The following is a 22,256-nucleotide window of genomic DNA, read 5'->3' on the forward strand; positions in this document are numbered from 1 at the left end:
CATCAACTTCATTTTTGTGACACTCACTCATTAAAGCAGTTCATTAATAAATAATTCAAATATCTCCATACTATTATCCCCAGCATAGTAATGCTAATTTTTGCAGCAAGCTTTAGCCTATTAAGTGCGCACGTCATGTTGCTGTGCGCCATGATCACGAAAACTCATCATTTGCATGTGTTTTTAAGCATTGTGGTATAAAAACAAGTGATTTAAGCCATTGAAATGCAAACAACAGCACTATTAGCGCGTTCTCTCTCTTTCTGAACGTGCTTTCTGCACTTGTGTTCGATCAAAGTTGGGTCATATTCACACCTTAAACAAACCATACCAGAGTTTGTTTAGAAGCAGAGCAAGACCACCTCTTCAGCTGGGTCTCGGTACGGTAGTTTAGAACGCACCCGAGTGCAGTTGCTGTATTCATACCTGCCAAAAAGATCCGCACCAGGAGGGGAAAAGAACTTATGTTTGATTCAACCCAACGAGACAAGACAGGTATAAATACACTCTAAAACACACAAATGCATATTGCATTATACACACATATATGCATACTCAGATATCTTATCAAAACAATATTTATTACAAAGACGAATTCACATGAGAAGCGAAACTACAAAAGTTTGAAACGTTTGGAAAAATGGAAGAAAATGAAGTGCATCTCAGGATTCACTGCTCTCTTCTGTGATATATACTGTGAATAATATAATTTATATCAATATGCACTGCCTCTGTATGCATAACTAAAAAAACACTGTGCACAATCACATGCCTCTTCATATAACAACCTATAAAATACCTACATAAACATTCGGTCTCTTCCCTTTCGAGGCGTATTGCTCCATATGCACTGACTTCTTGGGAGAAAGTCGAGAATATCCACTTTGGTTCAGCTACTCGGCTGAAATTGCTTTTTATGATGGTGTGGCAGGCAGTGAATCTTTTTTTATATGTTTTCTATATGATATGTAAATTAAGTCAGAGGACAGTAGGATGGCGCCACAGTGTCTTAAAGGAAGTGTGGGGGAAGTCCTCAGCCACGGCACAGCAATTTCACACCTGTCATTTACAACATGACTACTCTAGAGAACCGCAAGTCCCTGGGAGAAACTCTTCAAAGGGACTTCCTGTTCCTCCACTGCTCTACTAGCAGGTAGATTTGACACATGGCACTTTAATTTCACCCTCCACGTAATTTTCAATGAGTGTTTAGATGAGAAATGCGATGAGCAGATATTCATAACAGCAAGTCTAGGAAACAAACATGCAAAGACCTGAATTGCATTTCACATCATGACTCATTCTCCATTGCCTAGTTTTCAACATGAATATTCTAATTAACCCTGAAAACACGTTAAACTTATGATCACTTGACCTTCAGCGGCTCTCCAAGAGAAACTCATTATTCATTCAGCGACAGTCGGGATTAAAATCAAACCGAATATGATGACCAGTCGCGCCGGCCAGGGAAGTGCTTGAAAAATGTGAGGACAATTAAAGAACTACGCCCCACAAATTAACATTCCACTATGACAAACCAATAAGCGACAGTTGTAAAGTCAACCATTTATGTTATTGGATTTACTGCAGTCCCACAGATAACTGCCATTTTACAACTGCAGTAAATAAAGAACTAAATGCAAAAATCTACTTGCAAAAATGTCATTAATTACAGGCCCGGGCATCCGACACTAAAATCCCTAATTATACATCAACACTGTGATGATATTTTGGTCACGAAAACAAATAAAGGATGATGGCTGCAACAAACCCAGTTTAAAAAAAGAGAGAAAATGTCTTATAATGTCTTATAAAATGCATTCGAATGCATCTGTGCATTCATCTAAATCGTATGAAATATGATGGCTTTTAAGGTGTTGTGATTTTCATTAATATCAAGGTCGGCTCCAAAGCGATTCCCTCACAAAAGACTTTCTGAGGCACTCAAGGACACTATAAGCAGCATATTTTCAGACAAAACTGCATCTGCATTACAAAAGGAGAGAACCTGAGCGCCGTCCTCCTTATGATGAGTGAAAGAAAGCACAGAGAAATCTCTCCACATGGCTGGGGCTTGCAGTCAATGCACTGCCACCTACATGACAACATTCAATCCAGATCAGCATTGCTCATGCCGCAAACAATGTCCTTGCGTTACCCTGACCAGAATAGATTTCAATACAATTCCACCAAGCTTTCAGCATTAACTCAAAGAAAAATCAAAGAAAGAAAAATGTGGGAGGGTTAAAATGAGCACATTTGTATGCAAGCGCTACATATCAATCCTCAACTACTCTTCACATAATGCAAATCCATTACACATGAATACAAAATATAGAGTTTAGTATTTGAACTATGCTATTCCTTCCAAAGCAGTTGAGCTACTCTGGATCAACAGAGTAATCTGCTCCTCTTTTGTTCCTATGCCAAGAATTTAATCAAATGAAGCAGAGTTAGACTGGCACAGTGCTGGTGTAAATCTGCGGTCCTCGTGTAGCTATGCTGTAGGGCAGCAGTGAGCGACAGAGAGCACCCTATAGGTCACGTCTCGCCGACATCTCGGGATGATTCAAAGTACACAAGGCTGAGAGAGCCGGACCTGAGCTTCACGCAGGCACGTGGGGGCTGAGGTGAGCCCTCTGTATGACAGCTGCGAGATAATCACCAGAGTTTTGTTTCTCTCTGAATCAGCTCAGTTCGCACACACACACATCTTATGGTGGAAATGATGATGCAGCAGTAGTCCTTGCCAAAGCTTGTGTTTTTACCATCAGTCTGTGAAGGATCAATTTTGATTTCTGCATGTGTCAGGTGGTTTTGGCAATAAAATAAAATAAAATAAAATTGCTTTTATTTATAAAGGCTTTATTTAAAATTAAAACTTTTGATTTATCAAAGAATCCTGTAAAAATGTTTCCACAAAAACATTAAGCAGCACATCTGTTTTCAACAAATGTTTCCTGAGCACAAAATCAACTTTAAATCATATTAGAAGGATTTCTGAAAGATCATGTGACAGAAGACAGAAGGAGTAATAGTTGCTAAAATTCAGCTTGGGCTGTCAGAAGATTAAATGAATTTGTTCAAATATATATAAAAAGTATTTTAATTTGTATTAATATTTCACAATATTATGATGACTTATTTCAATCAATAAATAAATCATTAACTTACCAACCTCAAACTTAGTGTACTTTCCAATAAATGTTGAGGTTATTTGGATTTGAATATTTTGGATTTTACATTTAGACTGTAGAAACTTTTTTTCTGTCCTTCTTTGTATTTAAAAAAAAAAGAAAAAAAAAAAGCTTGTCCATCATGAAAATCAAAAGCACTTTCTCTTTTTTTACAAACAGCATTACCGGTAGTCATTCAACACTTCATCATTCAGATGAGGCAAAGACGAGCATTTCAAGCCAGTTACTAGTAGAATGTTGTCACTAATCTGTCACTGAAAATGTAATGATTTAATCTGCAACGCAAATATTTAATTTTTACTTATTTTCAGCATATTCAAGATGCATTTTACTTTCTCCTGACAGCAAAGAGACACCTTCAAAACTCACTTCCAACTTCTATTAACTTCATTTCATATATTACCGGTAACTCAAAGGTTTTGACAGGCTGCTTCAATTTCACACACCCACTTATTAGATAAAGTCATATATTATATGTTAATTTTATTGTTAAGAATATGTATTCTACAGAATGTAAAAAGACATAAAATGTAAGTTTCCATGGCAAGATTGTGTTCTCTGTATAATTAACTTACCCTAAAGAGACAATTATAGATCAATGTGACAGAAAAACTTGTTTTTGTGACAATAGTGAAAAGGATTAAATTGCTATTAAGTGCAAAAAAAAAAAAATTGTACAGGCAAATATGTTTTAGTGCGTTAAATCCCTTGATGAAAAATTAGTATGTAACAAGCAGGAGCTATCACTTTTAGTCCTAATTTGAGTTAATGTCTCTGTGCTAAAACTGTAAAAATGATGTGAATATCATTAAAGACATGTACATGTATTTTCCCATAATTTCCAAAATCATCAATCACTTAACACAAAAAAATGCTTTCAAGAAGCAATACATGTTTGTGTATTTAGTGCTGTATTGTCATGTACTACAGCCTGTAAAAAAATATAATGATGTTACTTTAGCCACATGAATACTTTTCAGTTCCTTATAACGGTCAACAGCCTTTTCGACAGTCACTACAAAGAAGACCTCGGCCCATCATCCTCTCATGGTCCCTAAAGCAGTCAGAATCCAAAGTACAGAAGCTAAATCACAGAGAATACTAACTCAACACATGCACTCTACTGTCGATCCAGATCTCTCCGACAATCTCATCAGATGACATCTCATTAATCTGTACTCTGTTTACTGTAGATCGTCACCTCAGTAGGGAAAAAAAAAAGATAAACAAACAAGTCCCAGTTACACGTCATGCGAGGCCGGGCTCAGCCATTAGTGCTCGTCATCCCTCAGATACCACAGGCGATGTCATAATTAAATCAGTCTGTTTGCTTTTTCACGGTGCTCCATCAGACTATATTGTTTTCATATTTTTTGGAGATGCGTCTGCTAAAGCTGTCCATCTGGCATTTCTGAAATTGATTTGGGGGAGAAAAACAAATGTCTCGACTTTTTTTGTTTACACGCTACAGTAGCTCCCTCCATTTATCAAACCCTGTCTTTGTCTTCCTGATTAACTTTATTCTTTGGAGGAAGAAAGAAGCATTTCTTCATACTTAGGCAGGAGCCCTTCAAGACTCCTAGAATCGTCTCAAATTAGCTACCCATTACAACTATGATTTATACAGTTATTGACGCAAAGACAGAAGTTGAGCTACTCATCTCACCATTATATACAACATGTTGCTCTGCGTGCTTAGAGAAGTAATGATGCCTGAGATTGTTTTCCTTGAGAAATGCAGTTTTAGACGTGTAGATCAGGTAGATACTCCCATTAAGGAACAGGGAACATCACAAACTATTTAAAGATATATAGCAATCAACACACACACAGCATTTGTAAAATATATATATATATATATATATATATATATATATATATATATATATATATATATATATATATATATATATATATATATATGGCTTCCCAAGCTTGTCTATGTCAGAGCAGTGACAGAGTGATTTATGCCCCTGCTGTTCAGAAAGCGGATGTTTTTTTGGTTGAATATTTATTTACTCCTTTCATTTTAAAAGGACAAAACACAAATGAAAGTAATTTATTGTTACTGTAATAATACCACCATAGAGCTCAGGTGATTTGCAAAAGCATCATTGTCTTTCCTTTATGAGAACATAACACCTGAGATAATGAAGACTTGTTACAACCCCAAAGGTTAATGACTATTCGACCAGGCACTCAATCATCTTTGAAAGTAGCTGGGAAAAGATGGTGTATGACTGGGCCTTATTTACTTGGTCAACAAGCACAATTTCAAAGCTGGAATAAAAAAGATGAGCGGTGCATCCACGCTTTCTTGCTAACCTGCGCAATAATTTTTACTGCAGCGCCATTATAGAATGCACTGCTCTCTCTCTCACTCTCTTATTTTATTACTCATCCAGTCCAACGCACACCTTGTATAAAAATCAAACCGTGCACCCATAAGCTCAGCATCAACATTGAAATTCAGAGCAGCGCATCACAGCAAGAGAGATGACAACCCACCAGGTCTCTCTCTGGACACTTTTCCTTTAGAAATCAATAAATTTGACAACATCAAAGTCACAGTGTGTGACAATATGTTTAACTGAGTTTTGATTGCTGTGAGATTTTCACCCTGTCTGGAGACGAGCACTATGAAGTAGGCTGGTAAAGCAAATTAGGTAACACTTTACTTAAAGCCTTTATGCACAATACATTGTGTTTATTATGCATTGCAACGCAACTTACAATGCACTGAATTATCTGAGGAATAATTATAATCTTAGTTATAATTATTATAATACTAGTCCACTCACTGTTACACATAATGCATTAAAACACATAACAAACAAACCTTCAAATATTATAATGCATTTTATATCTAGTTACAATTATTTATAAAAAAAAAGATATCATGCATTACAATGTACATCATGAATAACTTTATAATGTGTTATACTTAAAGGCTTCAAGTAAAGTGTTTCCGCAAATTATTTCTCAGCTTTGAAACTATGGTAGTCTGCAACAAATTGGCAACATTGGGTAATTGGGAAAAATTGTGCCGTGATAAAATTTCAAGAACACATATATACAATCCACTGCAGTTTCCAGAACTAAAATAAACTATTAGTGGTAATAAAACACCAACAACTTTTATTCTTTTTAACTCAAATTATGATTACAGAGGCAGATAATAAACTTGTTTTTGCAAGTTTCCTCCTGTGATTTGTAAACTAATACATTTTATGTTTACATCACAAAACCATGTTAATATACAGCTTTTCTAATGTAGTAAACTTGCTTGGTAGCTCACCTGGTACAGTACTACAGAGCACTTGAGAAACACAAGTCACAATAAAAGTGCTTAAAGATTTGTAGAAGCAATCTGAAGTGGCAAACTTTACATTTATTTATTTATTTAGGCTTGGGGAGAGTTAAGTGTAGGTGGTACAATATTTTGAAAATACAAGAGAGAATTAAACTTTTAGCATCACTTCCCAGACATTTCATTTAGGGAATATGTACAACAAACAATTTAATAATATGTTGCCAGATTAACGCTTATCTGTTTCGGGGGGAAAAAAATGAAAGCTCCTTTAGCATCACTAATATAAAATAAGCAGTGTTAAATATGCAAATATGCATATTTTTGAGCCTGGGTTGCAAAATATACTTGAAAACTTGACATGTTGTCTGAGAGAAAGGAGGTTTTGAAAACGTGTTTGCCTCAGTTCACTCAATGAGGCATACAGTTGCAATATACCATGTGGTCACGCTACATTGCTGGTTCTTAAATAAGGTAGCTTGTTATTGGAAAAGCTGAGCTACTGTCATGCTAATGAAAATGCAGTTAAGGTATTAGTGCTGCCAAATGTTTTTTTTTTTTTTTTTGTTAGCTACACGACAACACTGTAGCTTAGTTTCATTTGCTAATTAGTAGCTCTACTGCAAGTGTCTTGATAATATTTCAGCTACAGTACTCATTTAGCAGAATTTGCATCATGCAAAACTGGATCGACGAAATCTTTTGATCTTAGAACTACTAGAAAATTCCAAGTTTCCATTTCTACTACTAAGGGATTATGAGGCATTAACCATGCAACTGCTACAGTCTTTACAAAGCATCCTGTGCTTTAACTCTCTACACAGCTTGAACTAGCTCATGTTTTTCATGTCTGATTAAAAGACAGATTTAAATATAGTTCAAATGTTTGAACTATTAAACTACAGTATGTCATTTTAGCTCAGATATTGGTTAGATGAACAGATACATTGAAATGTTATTAGATAGGAAATGAATGCCAGATTAGGTTATTCTACTCTCACGTTTTTTGAAAGATCCCCATATTAAAGTCATTTTGGGAAAATGAATATTTCATCCATTCACACAATGTTGAAATGCAATATTGAAGCGCACTGGAATCCCGTGTTCTGATTTACAAAGCTATGTAAAGTAGTTTCTCGCTGAGCTTTTTCCAAGATCCAATTTTCAGTGGAAAGATGGGTGGCCAAAGAGCAAGGCAAAGGGATTGGGAACTTCTATGATGCAGATGGTGAATAAAAAGTGTATTTCAAGGCTTTGCATTAGCCAGTTGGTTTCTGTTTAGAGTCGCGGACAAAAACTCTTCATTCAGCAATCAGTGCAAATGAATTTATATTCAAATTCCAATTAGCTATTGACTCAAGTCATTGTGGGAAGAGGTCAAACCACAAACTTTGACTTTGCAGATGGTAAATTTTGCTATGAGGAAGCCGCCTTATTTGATTTCTATAAAGCAACGTTAAGGCCTGTGATCAGACTCTCTCAAGGGTGTACAGACTTCATCAGTGTCGTCTGCTGGACAGAAAACACAAGTAGCACAATTTGAATTGACCAGAGGAAACGAGGGACAAACTGACTGACAAAAATGGCAACGCTTTGGAAAGGGCAACAACCGCTAACAGCGACAGTCTCCAATCTGTTGTTTTCCCCTTGCAATTCCATATGGAAATTATACTACGCCCACATCCTCCTGCAGGCCATGACATGCTACAGCTGTTAGATCCAATGTTTAAGATTTCTGTTTGCAAAATGTATATTATTGCTGATATAAAACAAAGAGATCTACAACATCTGGAGAACACTATCCATTAGCATCATTTTTTATTCTTAAAACCTGTAAATACTGCGTACTAATTACTCTAGAACTGCAGGAAAATGATTACTGATTGGCTGATGGCACCACAAAAACATACACTGTCCCAAAATCTTCATTAATGGCTATTTATGATGTAAAAAAAAGTCTATATAACAACTTCCCAAATACAAATTAAAACATCTACTACACTATAATGAAATATTAATATATGCATGCTATTTCTATCAGAATACACAGTTGCCTTTAAACGATTATAAATGGACAAAGACTTTTTTGAACCAGAAGGTACAGTTATGGTAACGAGAGCTAATGAGGCCGTGCTAACCAGCAAAACCTTGACCCCCAGATATAAACAACATGATTCCTAGCAAGAGAACAGCTTTGAAAATATTTCATGTACAGCATTTACATAATCATTTGCATGTGTTTTCATAATATCAGTGATGGAGATTCATGAAAGAATGCTGTAATCTCAAATAATGCCCAAAATCATTTATACTGTACAATGAGAACACAAAAAGTTCCTTTTTTTTTTTTTTCATTGGCCACTATAATTGTAACATACTGTTCTAATAATATCCCTAGTGTTATCTTAAAGCCTGTTATGATAAACACAACTTAAAAACGCTTATTCCTCTATGCCGAGCTTCATGTGAAGAGCGATATCCGATAACAAGAAAAGCAATTTCCCTGTATAAATGAGAGTTGAATAGATGTTGTTGGACTGCACAGCGGACTGGCTGTGTGACAGAATGACAGTCCACTGCAAGCAGATCAAACAATCTACAAAACAGCTAATTTCGCTTCAAGAGACAAGCAATGTGTCATTCCATCCCCGTTTGCCTATTTTCAGCCCCTCTCTCCTAACACTTCCTCTTCAATTAGATTGGTCCACCCAGCTCTCAAATTGCCCTTATAATAGCACCGGTTTGGTGGCACAAGCCAATTATAAGACTATAAGGCTATGGGGAAAAAAGGTTTATAGACCTGAACTCTGTAGGGACGTTGTATTTTTTTCCTTTTTACCAGCACAATTACTTGGAGATATTTTTAGCTTGAGTGAAAAAGTGTGGTGTTGTAAAATGTCTGAGTAGCTAAAATATTCAATATGGACATAAATTAATATTGCAAGTGTATTTGGGTCTTTACACTTCATTGACCATATGGTGTTGCTTGCGCCACGTCATCCGAGAACTTCACAAGCAATGCTTTGCATATGTGAATTGCATAAACACAGGAGCGCTTAGCCACAACACAACTGTTTGCCAGTTGCCAGCCAAGGAAAACGTTTAAAGATGCTGAATTTTCACATAGATCAAATGTCATTAGAGTTAAAGAAGAACCGAGATGAAGGAACATGCATTGAGTTATGAAGAAAACCAATGGGAAATCAATAGATCAAAACTAGCCAGCCAAAGCTCTGATGGCCTGGCTGGGTGGTCACATGGCATTAAACAGTGCAAATGACAGCGATGCTCAAGACTCCAGGAGGATGAGAAGGAGATGATGGGGTAGGTCAAAGGGGTCGTTTGAAGATGTGAAACTGGGGTGGTTTACAGGGGTTAAAGAGGAGATCATTCATACAACTGAGGGGCTCATTTGGAAATGGCTAAGGCTTATGAAGTAATGAAAGCAAGAACAGCAACGGAAAGTTAGATGAGTCAAAGTGTGAGAAAGCTGCTAAAGGTAAAGATCCAGAAAGATAATCGCACCTTACAGTCGCTTACAGAAATATAGAGGAAGTTACAGAAAGGAGGCATTTTTTGTTAGTTTAATATGCAGGGATAACTATAATTAAGCAAACTGTAGAGTGATGCATTTATGTAGTGCTAAATATGGCATCATTATGGCAAGATTGGCTCATATAAGGGCGTTAAGTTTGGTACACAGGCCCAAACAAACATATACTTTACTGTTTAAAACAGTTTTTGTATCAGTTTGAAATCTATATCAAATAAATTTTGTTATTCTGAAATTACTTCAGAATAAAAAATCATGTTGTTGTTGATTCATTAGAATCCTGAAAATGTTAACGGTTTCCACCAAAATATTAAGCAGCACAACTGTTTTTAACAATGATAAAATGAAATATTTCTTGATCACCAAATCAGAATATTAGAATGATTTCTGAAGGTTCATTTGACGGAAGACTGGAATTTTTTTTTTTTTTGAATTTATCATCACAGGAATAAATTACTAGTTTAAATTATAATATCTCACTGATTTTACGATTTTTTTTTTAAATAATCAGTCATTTTTGAGCAGTAGTACAGTGTAAACACTCACATAGCATTATCACAGTAGTATTCTACAATGCATGACTAAGTGGGTTGCGCTGGTGATTGTTTTTGCGAACTTTACGTGAAATGCGTTTTGTTTGTATTACTGTACCTTTCATATGTCATATGATTCAACACTGAAGGAAAGCTGGATTCTTGCCTCACACAATAATCATCATATAAAATGTGCAACCGTAAGTATGGTGTTATTTTAAAATCATGTGTGGGAAAATGCTTTTTGCTCTGTAGAAGATGAAAGGGAAAAAAGAAGCGGATCTCATTTTGGATGTTTCTGCATTCTTGAAACACTTCTTTCGGAGCAAATCATTAAATCATTCATCGATCCTGCTTCGGGAATGCATCAAATATAGTCCAATTCTGGCAAAAAGCAAGATGGCATCTGATGGGTTGTTGTCAGCGTTTGAGTGTCAGTCTTAAATCGTATCAAGTGTTAAGCACTCACAAATAGCTGTCCCTCCAATACACTCTTTTATCCAGCAAATGGTGAGGAACCCTGCTTGACAGAAGTTAAAGGAAGCTTAAAGTTGCCAATAAGTACATTAAAGCAGATGCAGTTAGGGACCGAGTTTGAGTCTGATTAATCATATTACCTCCTCAAAGTAAACAAGACAACGACTTTTCCTCCTCTCTCCTACCCTAAAGGGAAGGGTTCATCCTCTTTTCATGGTGCATTAAATCGAAATGGAGGTTGTCCCAAGAGTAACATTACAAAGCAGCAAAAATGCAGAATCTCTAGCATGAGCCTGAGATCAGTGTTTTAGCCTTGCACTTCCCTGGCTGGGATCCGAGCCTTGAAGCTGATGCAGTCTTGCCTATTGGAACAAAGCCCTGTTATCCAGCAGCAGAGTCTAGAAGTAACGTCCCACTGACTTCCATTTTCTCAGCATGAATGTACAGTGGTTTCACTGCCTTCGGTACTATAGAAACACACAGGACATCACTGCAGAAAACAACTACGCTTTTAAACAACTCCATTTTCTGTTGTTGTTACTCTACATCCTGATTTTCATTTCCTGTTTGCTTCGGATAAACACACCTGATTTAATACCGGAAAGACACAATCACATCCTCACAACTAAATTGCATCTCCCCGTCTTATTTGACCCCCTCTTCACGCCTTGGAGCTGCTTTTGTTAGCAATCGTTAAGATGGCATTATGCGTGAGTGTTGTCATTTTGTTACCTTTACTGACCTAAGCAGAGGTCTCAGAAATAATGAGGCAAGGGTCTACTGTGGCATAAGTAGGGAATTGACTTCCACGGAGAACAAAGGCAGATGCCTCATTTCAGGGTCAGGAGAAATCGGAGGAATTAGTGAGACTAAACAACAATATCCACATGATTTAGAGCAGGCTTTTACTGAAGAGGATTTAAAGATTAACTTTTTAAGATTTACAAGACTTACGCTTAGAACAGAGTAACTGACTAAGGCCTCTGCATAAGTATTGCAGCATAATTCATAACTTGTATAATTCATAACATTTCTCATAATTTGTGACTTTATATTTCACAACTGAGACTTTGTACCTCACAACTGCATCTGTAAATCTCACAATTGCTACTTTATTTCTAATAATTGCGACTTTATTTCTCATAATTAGGACTTTTTACTTCACACGTTTTAAATCTCACAGATGGGAACATTTTAGATTAGATTCAACTTTATTGTCATTGCACATGTAAGGTACAAGGCAATGAAATGCAGTTAGCATCTAACCAGAAGTGCAATAAGTGCCGTAAGTACAGGATATACAGTGGCTACAATATGTTATAAATGTAAAATAAATATGCAGATAAGGCAGTACTATAGACATAATTTACAGATTTTTACATACTATCAGCATGATATACAGATGGGAGTACTACAAAAAATATATATATGTGGATTATATAATAAGTGTACTGTATGTACACTAGAAGCAGAAACTATGAACATATGAACATCATTTACACTAGTGCAATGGACATTAAAAATATATTACAGTGTGCAAATGGATCATTCAGTTTTATCATTTCTTATAAATACAAATTTCTCATAACTGTGGCTTTATTTCTTATAACTATGACTTTATACCTCATAATTGCATTTTTATAGGACTTTGTCCTTCAAATGACCACTTTACACCTCACAATTAAATTTCTGTATCTCACAATTAGGATCATTTTTCAGAATTGGGACTATTTTTCTAATAATTAGGACTTTTCCTATAATTGACACTTTACACCTCAGAATTAAATTTTTATACCTCACAATTGTGACCATTTCTCTTAAATGTGACATTATTTCTAATAATTATGCCTTTATATCTTACAATTGAGACTATCTCAATTGCATTTTTATATCTGACAATTGCGATCATTTCCCATAATTATGACTTTATTTCTTAACTGTTACTGAGACTCCAGATTCGTATCACATAATTATGACAATTTCTCATAATTGTAACTTTTTAATCTAATAATCTTTATTTCTCACCATGTTAGTATTTCTTTAAAATCCATATGACATTATATTTTTTTACAGTGATGCAAAAACAGGCTTCTAAAACAGAAAGATAAAAGGCAAACCCATTGTATGTAAAGGAGTAGTGCACCAATTAAATCACATGAGAGAGACATAGCGAAAGATAAAATGAGACAAATTTTGTCACAAGAAAGAAATACAATCAAATGTGAGAGGGAAAAACAATTATCTGGCTTTACAGATAGTGAGCGTTTTTTATCAGCAACCGGCTACCTGTAAATGACTGTGATTTCACAATTCAATGAGTAAACAAGCATATGACTGCACTGTATTTCACACATCCAGCCTCACTACTGCCCCCTACAGGGAACTGACTGCAACCCCAAAACTTCACTTGTAAGCTTACGTGGCACACGAGAGCAGAAAGGTATTGAAGGGGACCAAGCGAGCAGGTGGGAAGAAAGAGAGAAATAGAAAACTACAGAGAGAGTAAAAGTCAAAGGAGAAGGCCCAAGGCTCCCTGTGCAAATGCGAGTTATGATCAGAGACACAAGTTCTCAAAGGAGACTCACTCCCTTTAGAGCGGTGCTTGAAAGGTGGCTACACAGTATTACAGTATGCTTGTTTACAAGAAAACTGACGTCTCACTTTATCTGCACAGATTCAAAATATTACATTTCTTTTTTCAAGCATTTGTTAGCCAGGAACCACCCATACTTTTCTTGTTTTAGTGTCCATCTGGCATTATTACAATACAAGCCTGGCATTTGCATGGCTTGATGCATGATATTATGAACGATCGAGGAGCATTAGAGAGGCAAAACACTCTTTTCAAGCAAATGTATTGCAATTGCACTTTAACAAACCATAACGCCCGCAGCAAGGCTTGACTGACATGTTCAGTGTAGCGCCGCATTGCAATCGACTGGGAGCCTGTGTGCTAAACACACAGGAAATCACTCAACGCCTTGGTGTCATGAATTCAATGAGACAAAAGAGGCAAAACACGTCCCTCATCTTCTCAAAATTTCAAAACAGCGGGTAGATCCTCCCGAAACTTCAAAGTAATGTGGAAGATTGAAACCAGCGAGAGCACACAAAGACAGATGCATTCAAGCAAACGTTCTCCTCATGTGTTCTGCTAACATAATAACTCCCCATTAGCCCTCATGTTCTGTTTGGGGTTTGAGAAAACGCAAAGCTCTAATCTCGAAAATACACTGAACATCAGGTTTATCCTTCATGACTTTTTCTAATCCTGTGAGAACTGATATGCAAAGAAATCTAATGAGAACACACACACACAAATGAACTGTAAATGAAAATGTATCACACATTCTTAATGAAATATGTTCAACGTTATAATGTTTGGGGATTTAAAGGGGGGGGTTGTGAAATGCTCCTTTTCACTCAATATCCTGTTAATCTTGAGTACCTATAGAGTAGTACTGCATCCTTCATAACTCCAAAAAGTCTTTAGTTTTATTATATACTTAAGCGAAAGATAGTCTGTACCGATTTTTCCCGGAAAAACATGAGCGTCTGTAGGCGTGACGTGTGGGCGGAGCTAAAGAATCACGAGCGCCAGTAGGCTTTTGCTTTGATAGCGTTTGGAAGCTGTGACATTACGTGAGGAAGCCAACCAAAACAAACCATGGCTAACAGTCAGATTAAGCGTATATTTATAATCCAGAATCAGATCCAGAGGCTGAAATTTAACAAGAGCAGCAGCAACAACAGCGTCTCTATGTGGTATGTACTGAAACTGTATATATTTGCTTAGCGGTTTTGGAAAATGACTAAGTTCCACTTTGTCGTCTTTTTTTTTTTTTTTTTTTTTTTTTTAAGCTGTACATGTGGAAAGTGCAGTTTGATGACAACATCGCATGTTGTTTACTTGATGTGCTTACGCGCCGATAGCTAAGTTAACAACACAGAGATATTTGAAGCAGTTTTACTCACCGCCTGCGGTTCCAACACACGATCGTGACCCTTTTTCGATGGGACTGCATTATCCTTAAGAAATAAACGATGTGCAAATCCGCCGTCAAACTGGGCCTTGTTTGTAAAACAAGCATCTTCGAAATGAAGGGGAACAAACACAAAAACTTGCACAACTCCGTTGATGCTCTGTAAAAATAAACTCCATCCACCGGTCCCTTAATGCTGTTTCTCTTTAGGTAATCTGTGCAGGGTTGTCTTGCCCTGGCAACCAAAAACACACTCCTTTTGTGACATTTCGCGACGCTCTCGCTCTGATCAGTGATTGTCTGTGCTCAGCCTCTCTCTGCTCTGCTATACGGGAGCGCGTGCTCTTCTGGCAGAAGTGCCCTAGGACCCATATAAGGAAATTCCGCTCCATCTAACGTCACACAGACCCATACTCGAAAAAAACTTTCCGAAACTTGTGACAAACCGGAAGGAGTATTTTTGGAACAGAAATACTCCTTCAAACGTACAACTTAATTTTTGAAACTTTGTCCATGTTTAGCATGGGAATCCAACTCTTTAACAGTGTAAAAATCTCAGTATGCATGAAATAGCATTTCACCCCCCCCCCTTTAAAGAATCCAGGTTTAAAAAAATATCAAATGAATTCACACAAAGGAAGGCAAGTGGAAAGAGAAGCAATTGTTTGGGGTCAGTAAGATTTTCACAGTAAATATTTGTATAATGTAAAAAGGTTTCTATTTTAAATACATGCTGTTTTCTATTAATCAAAAAATAAAAAATAAAATATATATATATATATATATATATATATATATATATATATATATATATATATATATATATATATTATTAGATTAAAATTATACACATAATTATTCAAATTATTCATAACATGATGCAAATGACATTACATAAATCGTTGGGACAACTAAGTTAAAATATATAAGAGGGAAACTGAAAAAACATCACTGCCCAGAATCCATCCAAACATCCAAATTATATTTGCTGGGGCTGGGTTTCATTAAACCACAGATTAGTGATTTAGAAGTGTAAAAGATCAAGAGTTCCCTAATGGGTCTGGGACAAATTCCAGAGTAAGAAATGCAAATGTTGCAAGGGCACCCCTAGAGGACAACCTTTATTTTGTTACACTTATGCTGGCCTTTCAATAGAACTACTCCTTTCATCAGTTGAAAGAAATTGAAGCAGGGTCATCTTACAGTAATTACTCATGCCCTTACATGAACTTCTTGAGTCCACTGGGAATAAAAGGTGCATTTCTGTGCACGCATAAATGTATGCACAATATCGGCATCTTAAGGAGACACCAATTAAAGAAATTATGTTTCTAAACAACTCAGAATGTTGCACAATGTGTCAGTTAATTGAGAACATTTATACTGTAACACAAGAAATTATTCAGCTAATACCACAATAATAACCCCAGCCTAAAATTAATCACCTCATTCTCTTCAGAAAAGCCTTCTATATCTAGCGTTTCAACTTTTCATTATCTGCTCCAACACCTGAGCAGGCATAATACAGCCATCCTATCAAAACAAACACATCTCAATGCACTGCTTGTAATTACAAGACCTCTACAAGCAGCGCTCCTCATTACCTCTATTTTATCTTGTAGGACTACAAAGAAAGACAAAGAGAGAGAGAGCTAAACCATTGCTATGAAGGATAGTCTTCACAGTAGCACATCTCATTATCAGCATGTTCTTGGGATGGGGGCATAGCAGTTTGGTCCAGAAACAAACAAAAAAAATGGCACTACCCATCTGTCACACCTGCAATGCAATGCTCATGATTATATTCTACAATTTCCTCTGGCTTTAGAGTTTAACATATAACTAACCATGACTATGCACACGAAAGGGATAATGATTTGATTCCCTGACCAGCTTTGATATTCTCTTTGTGTATTCTCTTCAGTTGCGCAATAAATGTCATACACGCAACCTACATTACAAAGAAGCTTCAGCCAGACTGAAAACACATACTGTCAGTGGAGAGTATTATGATATCCCCTAAGAGCCCCAGACGTGCTCTCAATATGTCAAATCTTCCTAAGAATGAGGGCAATCCACGCCATTAAATTGTACACTACTGTGAACATAGACGATCGTGAGTAGACTTCGTTCCGATGAAACAGGTAATGCAAGATTTATACTGAGCTCCCAACCAATTAGACATCAGAAAATGTGCATCTGAGGAAAAATAATAATATTGCATGCTATATCTTGAAGGTATCACTACACGGCTGAAACACAAGATGAAGAAAGCAAATATCCGTTAAAAAGCATCCTGATGTGCAAAGGACAAACTAGAACAGGGGTCTACAACAGGCAGTGTTCGAACTATACCGTGTCCTTTGGGGGAGCCCACTTTTTTTTTGGGGGGGGGGGTGGACTGCGCTTGCGCGTGTCTCAAAAAAGGACTTACAACTGCTACAAGGCACTATTATACATTATCAACACGAGTCCCTCCAAAAAGGACTTACAATGACTTACAAAGATACATAACAGCTACAACTGTATGCACTATTATACTTTATCAACACAAATTGATAGGTCAAACAGCAAACAAACAGCCACCCACAAAATGTCTATAAATAGGCTGTCTTTGAGTTCACATAAACAAAGGTTAAAGGACAATTTCGGAGCAAAATGAGCCTAAGGAATATGAAGCATTGAGAACTTTAAGTGTACTAATAAGAAGATACTTTATAAAGACAGACCGGCCTCTGACGAGCTGTTATCATCTTCATCCAAAGTTGTCTTTTCTTCAGCTTCTTGTGTTGTCACTATGGGCGCGGCGGGAGGTAACAGTGCTTGCAGCAGGTGAATCAGTCGTGCTATTAACGTCACCACTAAACAATGTCTTAATAAAACCCAAATTAATTAAACTGCCTTGTTTTCTTTTTGCCATGGCTATGATGCTATAACTGCAAAATGAATTAAGGACTTTGCACGCGATAAATAGCCTCCAACGTTTATTTTTTTTCTACGAATATGTATGACGTACTAACATATGTGGAATTTGAAGCGCAGCGTCCCCACACCTTGATGCTCATTACAAGAATAGCATGTATAGTAATCTTTATTGAAGTAAATTAGGCTTTAATTGCCGTCATGCATGAATGAATAATATTTTTGCTATTTTACTCTTAATAATCCATCATGATCACATTACACAACTGAAATTGCACTTCAAAATATTCACATTGTCACATTCACATTATATTCACAATATTTTTGAGACCCCCCAAAATTTCACATTTCTCGTTTTCAGGGGAGCCCATGTCTTATTAAGGGGAGCCGAGCTCCCCCTAGCTCCCCCGTAGTTCGCACTATGACAACAGGGGGTCCACGGCTGGTGAAGCAGGGGGTCTGCCAATTATTGTTTGACCATTTTTATGAAGCAAATATATCTATGGTTACATATATATTTATACACACACACACACACACACACACACACACACACACACACACGTGTGTGTGTGGCAATGGCTTTCTTGATCTACCAAGGCATTTTAACCCGAAAGACTTTGAATACCCCAATATTACAAGTCTGAGGAAAGCACCGCAGCCACTAGGTGGCGAGATAGGAACCTTGTTGAAAATCCCTCAAGGACTCAAGCTAACCAAAAGTTTGTAGCCTACTAATGTTTTGATAATTAGCTACTAATCATCAGTCTTTATGCTGGAACCAACTTCAAAGCTGGCCTATGCCGTCTCCTGGCTCTTCTTGGTCCGTACTAAAGGGTGCATTTGGAGGTGCACCCGCATACTGCTGGACACTCCACACACATAAATCACTGTGACTTTCTCAATGGGCTCCTAAAAGAGCTGCAGCATTGCCATGCAGCGCACGGAGCGCGAGATACTTCTCTTGGTGTGCACATCATTAGAAGGCTCCTCTGCAATCAAGTAAAGCGCGTGTGATAAAATGCCTTCATCAGTCGTCTCGGCGAACAGAAACGATGCCGATTTCGCATTCAAATGACGTCACGTATTCACGAAGCTATCGCAGAGAACAGATTAGGAGGGGATTACTAATGACAAAACTGTCTAGTCTCGATGCATGTCTAGAGTCCCTCTCAAACACCCCAAAGCATTGTGCGGTGTATAAGAGAAGGCATGAACGAATATTAATTTGCTTCTTTATGCATTTAATTATATGGTTCTTTTCACAGGCCTTTGGGAAACACAATGTGAAAAGCAGTTCTGAATTGAGATTACATATCCTGAATTTTATCCTAAAAATTTGCCGTTAATAGGCTAATAATAAATAAAGATACAGTTACTCGCATTACAAAGTTTTTTTTTTTTTTTTTTTTTTTTTGTGACTAGACATGTATTTTAACAGCATGACTATGCTATATCGGTTTAACATATCAACCTATTTGAGCTCTTAAAATGTTTGCTACGATTACAATGGCACACAGGTGGTGTACTGGAAGGTCACATGCTGAAGATCATCACAACTGGCCTCTCCACCAACTGTGACCAATCAACAAACAGAGCACAGTGCTACTCATACAAACAGAGATACTACTAGAACAAAGGCGTAACATTAACTAAATAACAGAATGCAAAAAATAAACTCACTTTTGTAAATAAACGAAACCCACTCCACAAATTATAAACCAATTCACTCAACAATTTTACTGTACAATTACGTATTGCCTTGTGTCTAATATGTATATGTATATATATATATATATATATATATATATATATATATATATATATGTATATATATATATATATATATATATATATATATATATATATATATATATATATATATATATGTGTGTATATATATATATATATATATATATATATATATATATATATATATATATATATATATGTGTGTATATATATATATATATATATATATATATATATATATATATATATATATATCCCCACATAACAGTACACTCAAACTCATAATTTTAGCCACATAATTTCGCAGACATTTCACATTCACAGACATTTACACTCTTGAGAATCATATGTAAATTGACCATTTGGGGATGATTTATTGATGCCTGCATAAAGCGTGACTTATTTAACTTTCAGGCATGCATTCGTCACCTAGCCAGAAACACATGCGCTACAATATTTATTTGTTTAGTGCATCAAACCTTAATTAAATTAAACAAGCGCATGCTCTCACGCCAGATTGACTCCTGCCAAATCCCAAGCACCCTGGCCTCCATCTCAGTGGCCCCTCGGAGGAACCCTCTCTTTTACAGCTCTGATTTAAGACCTCCCTTGGACCCTATCCGATCTCGCGCGCAGTGCCAATCCTCGTACCCATCGCTCAAGCATGCACGCGCACGTGCGCGTTCGCTCAATCCTTTTACAAAGAGTATCACCGACACCCTTGTCTTCGAAAATCCAAGTTTGTGTGCGTGTGTCTGCTTTTAAAACGATGTCATAACGTGGCATGCATACAATGCGGCGTCGCGAGGAACCGCTTCCAGTCAAACCACCTGTTCTCAACCACCGTATAGACCTGATAATGGACGCATTGATGAGGACAGATGGAGATGTTCGTCTCTCTAACCTGATATTAGAGGCATGCATCCATTTCAACACGGAACTTGATAAATGTACGTTAACTGGACCGCAATTTCTTAATGAATTGCTCGACAATGCACAGATCTTCTCTAGCTACATGGAAATAATCTGTAGGCTACTGAGGAATTAGTCATTAATGGTGCATCCGAGATCTGAACTTACCAATGTGAATAATTGAATCGGGAAGTACAGGCTCCCACTCCAGACTCCAAAATGTGATCAGAAACAATACTGCCGGAAAAACTTTCATCTCTCCCTCTGTTAAAATCTATCCTCGTTAGGTTCAGAAAGATGCCGAAGCGACGATAGTTTTTAATCCTGTGCAGAAAGGCTGCTTGTCCTCCTTTCAAACTGTCAACCGATGCTTTTTTTTATTTATTTTTTTGGCTCGGATGCGCTTCTGTTGGAGGCAAAATCTTCAGTAACCCGTTTGGAGAGCGCCCGTCAAAACATCCTGATGCTCAAGATCTCCAAAGCAAATCCGAATCAATATCAGACAAAGTTAAAATGAGCCCCATACACTGCTGGGTTTTCTGTTCTCCCGCCTAGGTGAATAAATCGGGGTTCCGTGCGCTAAACACGACGCATTTCACAGCATCAACCACCACACGAGTGAACAGAACTTCCTCTGTGCTCATGCAGAAAAGCGCCGCACTCACAACCACGAATACAGTTGCGGATTTTTGCACTGAGCCCTTATTCCGATGCAGTACTGCGGAGAGTTTTCTGCGACAGAGACCGAGCTGCTCTACATGCGGATTCTCGAGCTGTGATGAGTGGGAGGAGGCCTCCAGGATAGATGCGACTACAGGGGCAGCAGCATCAGCACCCGGCGCTGTCCAGAACTGAATTAACAGATGAAAGAGAGACGTGGGCAGAGAGCGAGCGAGAGAAAGACCCACAGTGGGGTGGGCGGAGGTAGTTTATGATAATGTGGCTCCTCCCTTGTCCAGCAACTGCCAATCATTTAGTCGGCAACGGTTTTCTAAAATCAACTCGACTCATTATTTATTATTGTATTTATTTGGTGTAGTACGTTACTGATAATGGTTAGTTGTGGTTAGTTTGTAACACTGTAGTTTTCATTAGATTTCTAGACCTCAATTTCATTTCAGTCATCTGCAATTAATATGTAAGCCCCCTTAAAATCTATGATTATGTAACAGAACTCCAGACAAAAAAAAAATAATAGGGAGATTAAGTATATATTAAGTAGATTTAGAATGACAATTAGAATTTTTTTTTTTTTTTTTTTTTTGTACTAGCTGTATTAAATGACTAAAGTGATCCTGGATGTATTTATGTAATATAAATTTCACCCTGTTTTGTAAAAAAATAAAATAATAATAATAATAATAATAAAATAAATTGAGATGTTGAGCAAAACTTGGTCTGTTCGTTGTTGATTGAAGGAAACACTGATGCTCACTGAAGTAGTCAGCTGACAAAACCGCTATAAACAAACAACGCTTAGAATGAAAAATATTGCGTACATTTTAACTTTTTGTTGCAGCTGCGACCATTTAGTTGAACCCTTCATGATCTTTTCATGCGTGTTGTAAACAGTGGCTGAAGTTTCACTATGAAATCCTGTCCTTGCCAGTACCTAAA

The 22,256-nt window shown here is 37.0% G+C and overlaps 1 protein-coding gene across 4 annotated transcripts in view; it reads right to left on the minus strand.

Annotated features, from left to right (window-relative positions):
• LOC128018548 (glutamate receptor ionotropic, delta-2) overlaps nucleotides 1–21,892 on the minus strand; it is a 356,061-nt gene extending 334,169 nt beyond the window's left edge. For 2 of the 4 annotated variants that reach the window (XR_008184907.1, XR_008184906.1), the window contains exon 1: nucleotides 20,808–21,705. Coding sequence is in view for 2 of the 4 variants with exons in the window: in XM_052604127.1 (XP_052460087.1) it covers nucleotides 20,808–20,895 (88 nt within the window). In the remaining 2 variants the exon portion in view is untranslated. Of the gene's footprint in view, nucleotides 1–20,807 lie in introns of all 4 variants that reach the window. The other 2 variants (XM_052604127.1, XM_052604128.1) reach the window with 2 other exon arrangements.
• Between the last annotated feature and the right edge of the window lie 364 nt (nucleotides 21,893–22,256).

Source organism: Carassius gibelio, chromosome A8 (assembly GCF_023724105.1).
Source record: "Carassius gibelio isolate Cgi1373 ecotype wild population from Czech Republic chromosome A8, carGib1.2-hapl.c, whole genome shotgun sequence".
Taxonomy (NCBI): domain Eukaryota; kingdom Metazoa; phylum Chordata; class Actinopteri; order Cypriniformes; family Cyprinidae; genus Carassius; species Carassius gibelio.